At 42.8% G+C, this 7,137-nt stretch overlaps 1 protein-coding gene across 1 annotated transcript in view; it reads right to left on the reverse strand.

The window, feature by feature from the left end:
- The window catches only part of RASL11B (RAS-like, family 11, member B), an 11,455-nt gene extending 4,904 nt beyond the window's left edge, over positions 1 to 6,551 (reverse strand). Inside the window, exons 1-2 of the mRNA XM_011966520.1 lie at positions 6,516 to 6,551; positions 5,843 to 5,967 (exon numbers count right to left, since the gene is read on the reverse strand). Of these exons, the coding sequence (XP_011821910.1) occupies positions 5,843 to 5,967; positions 6,516 to 6,551 (161 nt within the window). The remainder of the gene's footprint in view (positions 1 to 5,842; positions 5,968 to 6,515) is intronic.
- Between the last annotated feature and the right edge of the window lie 586 nt (positions 6,552 to 7,137).

The raw sequence follows: 7,137 nt of genomic DNA on the forward strand, positions 1-7,137 counted from the left end.
CAGCCCCCACCTGGGGCGCCGGCTCGCGACGGGCCGGGAGCGGTGTCTGCTGCCCGGCTTAGTGCCGCATGCCCTAATTTGGAGCGATTGCACTGGCTTGGGTACATTCCGGCTCATAGATTCGGCTACAGTTGGAGTCATCCACAAAGCCCCCAGCCTAAGACCTTTAGAACCCCCTAAAATGTGACATTTGAAGCAAAAATATCATCCACATTTTATCCTAGACCCACATTCTCTGGCTCTTGTCGACAGCACAAGCTAACGCGAACACACATGGTCGGACGCATGCACAGCACGCCCAGAAGCGGATCAAGAAGTAATTATAGAACAAGCTTTCCAACGCCTCACTCAGTCACACCTTCTCCAGGAACTGTGAAATGGAAAGAAAACAGCCCAGCTGCGACGTCTGAAGGGGCCCCGCACTTCGTCCCTGGTCATAAGACACCGCAAGAGTTTAGTTAAGTGGCTTGATGCCAAGGAAGAGGTGGGCCCTGCACTCCTAAAATCCCAAGCTCCGGCCCCTTACAGTCTCATCTGAGAAACACATCTTCAATGGCAGGCCAAATTCCTCTTGCAAGCTACAGTCTGTAGCTGCAGCTGATGGCAAGATGTCACTAGAGTCGCGAGTTAACCACCCCATCCCCCATCCAAGGCCCTCTCCCCGCTACCCTTTCAACCTTGTCCCAGAGGCTTTTATGCTGGGGTATGACAACAAACTCTGTGACTTTGTGTACCCACTCACATTAAAGTCTGAAATGTGAAATAAACCAATGCCCTTATCCACATATGTCACGCATCTAATTTGACCCTCTCTTCCAACCTGAACTTAATTGACTAGGTATTTGACAGAATTTATGAACCTCAGCCAGTTCAGACTCTGAGATGAACCTCTTGTCTACAGAGGTTTAGGTGTTTGCAGGAATGCAGGGAGAAATAGAAAGGTAATCTCAAGGTAGCAAGTTTTCTAGGATGGGCCACATAATTAGAAAGACACACAACCTTACAATAAGCATAATAAAATGTTGACTTCTAGGGAGATCACTAGAACAAAATAGCCATTTGAGTCAGAAAGAAAAAGAGCATTTCCAATATGCAGCATGTCTTTCTGCATGGTTTAAATCAGACTTGAGTGTCACTTCTATAAAATCAAACTTTGCAAGACTATAATTACAGGTAACCATGTGCTTTTAAAATCCTTCCCCTCCAGAAAGCCTGCAATTCTATCATGCTTACATGGTAAAATAATTATGTAGGCTAAAGTATTTGTTTAACTGCTTTCTCTCTACACACACACACACACACACACACACACACACACACAGAGAGAGAGAGAGAGAGAGAGAGAGAGAGAGAGGACAAAAACTGTCAAGGGGAATTTTGCTTTGAATCATTTAGCTTCTTGGGCTTGATTTTCATTACTATAAGCCCATACAAAACCTATGATTTTTCTGTCTGCAACGCAAAGGCTTGATTTGGTGTTCTTATTTTAGATCTAAACGATCTGGCTATGTGTTAAAGAACACAGAAGAGAAAGAAGCAAGAGAAAGATGGAAAAAAGAAAAGAGAGCTCTTCAAATTCCAAATACCTAGCATATAGCCTATCTCCACTCCACCTACCTCTCCTTCTGAGACATTCATAGAGTTAAAAAGAGGAAGGAGGCAAGGCAGGAGAAATGATGATACTTAATGAGTGCTTATTTCATTCTAGGTTGTACACAGGAGTTTTGCATTTAAAAATCTCATTTTACCTTCATAACAGTCCTATGAGGTAGGTATTACCATTACTTCTAGTTGCCATTATCTATTGCTGCTTAGTAAACCACTCCAAACTTCAGTGGCTCACAGTTCTGTGTGTTGACTAGGCTTAGCTGGGGGGTGTTTACCTAGGATCTCTCACGTTGTTGCAGTCAGATGGCAGCCGGGGTTGGTATCACCTGAAGGCTCAACTAGGCAGGACATCCAAGATGGTATCTTCGTTCATATGTCTGCGTGTCAGCTGGAATGGGCAGAACAGCTGGGACTAGCTCAGGCTCTCTCACAGCATGGCGACGGGCTTCCCTTTGAGTGAACATTCTAAGAAACCAAGTAGAAGCTGCCAGTCTCTTAAGACCTGCACTTGGAAATTGGCACAACATCACTTCTGCTCTGTTCTATTGGTCAAGTGTCACAGAGCCCACCGAGATTAAAGATCAAGGAGCAGGAACATCAATCCTATCTTTAAATGGGAATGGTGTCAAAGAATGTGTGGCCATCTTTAATTCACTATGCTTCCATTTTACAAGTGAGAAAGCAAAAAGTCTCGGGTTAAAAACTCCTCCACCTTTTTTTTTTTTTTTTTCTTTTTTTGGTCAAGCCAAAAGAGACAAGGATGGGGAATTGAAACATGAGGGGTTTGGGAAGAAAAGAAAGAAGTATTTTGCCAAGGTTCAATTTTATCTCAGCATCTGGAGTTTTAGCACTTCCTTTGATCTTAAGAGATTTAGCCCAGACAATTCAGTCCCTGGAAGCCCTTAGAATGCCAGAATATAAATTCAATAAATATTTGTTGGATGTCTGGGCTATGTGTATACCAGACATTATGCTAGGTATTGAGTCTACAGTGGCAAACAAGAAATGCAACCTTTGCCATCCCTGCAGCTACATTCAGCATGAGAGACAGAAGTGAATGAGCAATTTCAATATAATGTGAGAAAATGCTTTGATAGGGAAAATTCAGGAATTACAGGAGCACAAACTAGTACTAAAAACCTGGGCTGTGGCAGTCAAGGAGTGGGCGGTAAAGGAGTTGAGAAGTTTGTGTGTTGTGTACAGTGTGCATGTGTGTGTGCATGTACGTGGGAGTATGGAGCAGGGAGTCAGGAGGGGGCGAGATGCGTTAGTTCGCAAAGAGAATAACACTTTCCAGTAGGTGCTCAGTAAATAGTTGTGGATTATAAATGAAAGCATTAGTGAATATAGCAAAGGCCTCACATTGAGAAAATGAATTAAAGGAACAGTGGATAGTTCCTGTTGGGTGAACAGAGAGAAGAGCCCTAGTGATTTCTAAGGACGAGCCCTTATATTGATGAGAAAATCTCCAGAAGTTGCCTTGGTGCTCCCTTCTTCCATAGGAACATGCCCCCATGGAAGCCAAATGAGCTGCTCCTCTGCCCACGTCACCAGGAGTTGCTCCCAAATCAGCCCTCTCTGAACATCCAGGCGTTGCACAAGAACTAGACTTTATTTTTTCTTGAGACTTTTGTCAACTCGGCTTGTTTGGATCCAGTAAACAGACACTCTAGCGGTTTTAACTCGAAGATGATTTAATACAGGAAATTACCTGCTTTCAATGTCATTGGAAGGGCTAGAATAGCGGGCTCTAGGCTGAACCTACAGAAATGGCTCCTAGAGCAGCACTGCAGAACTGGCCCATGCAGGAAGCTGCTGCCTCTTCCATAATCAGGGGAACACAGTGGCTGCCTCTGTTGTTCTCTCTCAAAACTCACAAAGTTAGAGACCAGACATTGGAAAGTTGCTGCAGAGAAGCCCAATATCTCAATTGTGCATGGCAGCAGAAAGCAACCAAGCAGCAGAAATAATCTTTCCTCCTTGCTTCTGCCTTTCAAATCTCTGAGCACATCTGATTAATTAAATTCATTTGTATCTGTTACCCTAGCTGCAAGGGAGTCTAGGAAATGTCATGTTTACCTTTCTATTCCTGGCAGTACATGAAGACACACTGGAAACAGATAGACAGGAACTCAGTGTGAGTTCACCATTGTTTCTACTCTTCTCTAGCAGCCCAAACAACACAAAGGCCCAGAAAAGGAGAGATCATGTCCCAGTAGACATTTAACTTTCAATTATAAAAAGGTATAATGAGGTTCTTTTTGAATTGATTGCTTTGAGACCATATTCAAGACCACTGTTTTCATTACTTTTATGTAGTATGTATTGACACCTGTGTTAGGCTATTCTTGCATTACTCTGAAGAAATACCTGAAACTGGGTAATTTATAAAGAAAAAGGTTTACTTGGCTCATGATTCCACAGGCTTTACAGGAAACAGTGCTGGCATCTTTTTGGCTTCCAGGGAGATCTCAGGAAGCTTACAATCATGGCGGAAGGTGAATGGGGAGCAGGCACATCACATGGCAAAAGCAGGAGCCACAGAGAGAGAGAGTGGGAGGGGAGCTGCCACACAGTTTTAAACAAACAGATCTCATATGAACTCAGAGCAAGCGATCACTTACCACCAAGGCAATGGTCCAAACCATTCATAACGGATCTGCCCTATTGATCCAAACACTTCCCACAAGGTCCTGCCTTTGATACTGAGGAATACAATTCAACATGAGATTTGAGTGAGATATCCAAACCGTACCAACACCCATCTCCACTCTTTTGGACGTTTCCTGTAGTCTGGCTACAAAGAACATCTGTTGACCTCCCTTGCTCAGAATCATTTTCCATTCTTTTAATAAGAGCACTCCCAATTTTCCTTTAGAAACCTCTCCTGCCCCACTTTCATGTTGTCCAGGAGGTGGTGGTATGATGATCCCAGTCCCTAATTCTGTGGAATAAGGGGCGTCCACCCCCGGGATTCCTTCATGGCTGGGCCAATTAAATCCATCCCTGAGAGTTTTGCTAGGAAAGAGGTTCTTCATTTGCACTGGTGTCAACCAGCTGGTAGAAAGTGAGCCTGGAGCTCCATCTTGGCTACCTCGTGGAGAGTCAGCTGAGAATTGAAGCCAACCCAGAAGAAAAGACAATTGAGAGGCAGAGACAGCCAGGACCCTGATAGCACCTTTTCCTACACTACATTCAGCCATGCGTGAAAATGCAGACTTACCCCCAGTTACAGGAGTCAATACAGTCCCTGTTCAGATTCAGCTGGTGTGTGCTGCATCTCTGTCACTTGGACTGCATAAGCCCTCCCACATCCTGTTTGCACAGAGTCAGGGGCTCCACACAAGCCACACTGAGGTTGACTCCCGAGCACTAGCAATGTTCCCTCATTCAGAACTCTGAAACTCAGCCATTCATTCTCAGTAGAAATCACAGATATCAGGCTGTCATATCCTTTTTATTTCATCTCTGTGGATACCCTAGCAGTGCTATCCTGCAATCTCTAGAAACTAACATAAGGATATTAGTACATCCAGACAATGGAATATTATTTAGCACTAAAAAGAAATGAGCTATCAAGCTATGAAAAGACAGGGAGGAACCTTAAGTGCGTATCACTAAGTGAGAAAAGCCAATCTGAAAAGGTTACATATTGTATAATTCCAACTTTATGACATTCTGGAAAAGGTAAAACTGTGGTAAAAGGATCAGTGGTTGCCGGGAAATCTGGGGAGGGTGGGGTGAACAGGCAGGGCACAGAGGGTTTTTAGGACAGTGAAAATACTCTGTATGATACAACAATGGTGAATACTTGTCATACATTTATCCAACCCCATAGAATGTACAGCAAGAGTGAACCCTCATGTAGAGTGGCCTTTGAGTGATCGTGACATGTCAATGTAGATTCATGGGTTGTAATAAATGCACCATTCTGGTGTGGGATGTTGATAATGGAGAGATTGGTGGGGAGAGGGCTAATCTTTGCACCTTTTGCTCAGTTTTGCTGTGAACCTTAAACTGCTTTAAAAAATAGAATGCTTATTTTTTTAAAAATGAGATTACTGGGCATCTAATCCAACTCCTCCTCTGAGATTTTCCAACCTAGTCTAGGATGCTTCCTGTGATGAGAACTTCCTACCATCCACAGTGGCACATTTCTACCAAGCTGATCTCTTCTCTCCTATAACATCCTTCCAGAAAGACAGACTGGCATGCTCACCAGCCTTCCAAATACCTGGTTCCTTGCTCCTTCGCCTTCCACTGCAGCTTAGAAAGGACTGGGAAGGAAGAAGCGGAAAGGTGGATGCCTGTGACAGGATTGTAAAGAAACAGCAAACCCAGGAGGACTGGCTTCTGTATCTGTGTTGAGGATGACAGTTTTTAATAATCAGTTTTAAAAATTAAAGAGAACGGTGGCTCAGAAATTCCTCTGAATTAAAGAGGAGAGGAAATTTATTTTGAGCTGCTTATTTTCTAAGAGATCTCTGAGTATGGAAATAGGAACAGGACAGATATAGCTTAGCATAATAGTGAGTTTGTATCTAGTGACTCTATGCGATGTGTTAGATATCTTGCAGTCCATGCATCCCCACAACAGAAGGCTGTGCTGATACCCAATGTGTACTCAACAATTGTTTTGTCTTTAACTGTCAACTTTCCTTCTGGGTGAGTCTAGACTAAAGACAGCCAGAATCACTAGATTTAAAAGGCAAAGTAGGAAAGAAGGCAAATTGGAACTCAAATAAAATAAACACACACACACACACACACACACACACACACACCTCTTGCCATTAGAAAGATCACCTCCTGACTAGAACACTTTAACTCTGAGAAAAGTAAGATCTTTAAGTTCCAAGAAGGGGAGGATGGGCCTCAAAGGGGCCTTCCCTCCCCCTCCCACATACCTTGGTTGGTTTCCATGGTAGCAAAACGGCCCACATGTCCCCCTTTCCACACCCGGGAGGAAAGAAGAACTAGTATTCTAGGATTATATTCCCCTGCTACTCAGTCAGATTTTATCTTCCTTATTCTGGAAGATTTCTTCCACCCTCTTTCTCTATTTCAATGTAATATATGAAAGAAAGATAAAATGAAAGGTTAAATTAGTTCTTTCTCATTTAGGTTAAAATCTGAGATTTTCTTCTTCTCTCAATGATTTGAATCTTAATAGCCTCAGTCATTTTTCTGGGAACATAGAACACCTATTTGATAAGCAATCTTATGACAATAGGTCAGAATAAATTCAAATATTAAGCAGTCCACGAAACAACTGGTAAATTTCCACTGTTTTAATTGGAAATAGGAAAAGTCTCAGTGCCCAATTTCACAAAGCCTTTGGAACATTGAATGACACTAGAAACGGACATTACTACATTATTAATAAAGCCCTAGAAACGGACATTACTACATTATTAATAAAGCCATTGGTAGAAGTTCCCTCAGTTAAACGTAAGGTCTAATAATATTGCAGATAGACAGTGGCAATGTTCTTTGGGATCATTCTCTTCTCCAGCGGGACAAATCTTA

This window comes from Mandrillus leucophaeus, unplaced genomic scaffold (assembly GCF_000951045.1).
Source record: "Mandrillus leucophaeus isolate KB7577 unplaced genomic scaffold, Mleu.le_1.0 Scaffold762, whole genome shotgun sequence".
Lineage (NCBI taxonomy): Eukaryota > Metazoa > Chordata > Mammalia > Primates > Cercopithecidae > Mandrillus > Mandrillus leucophaeus.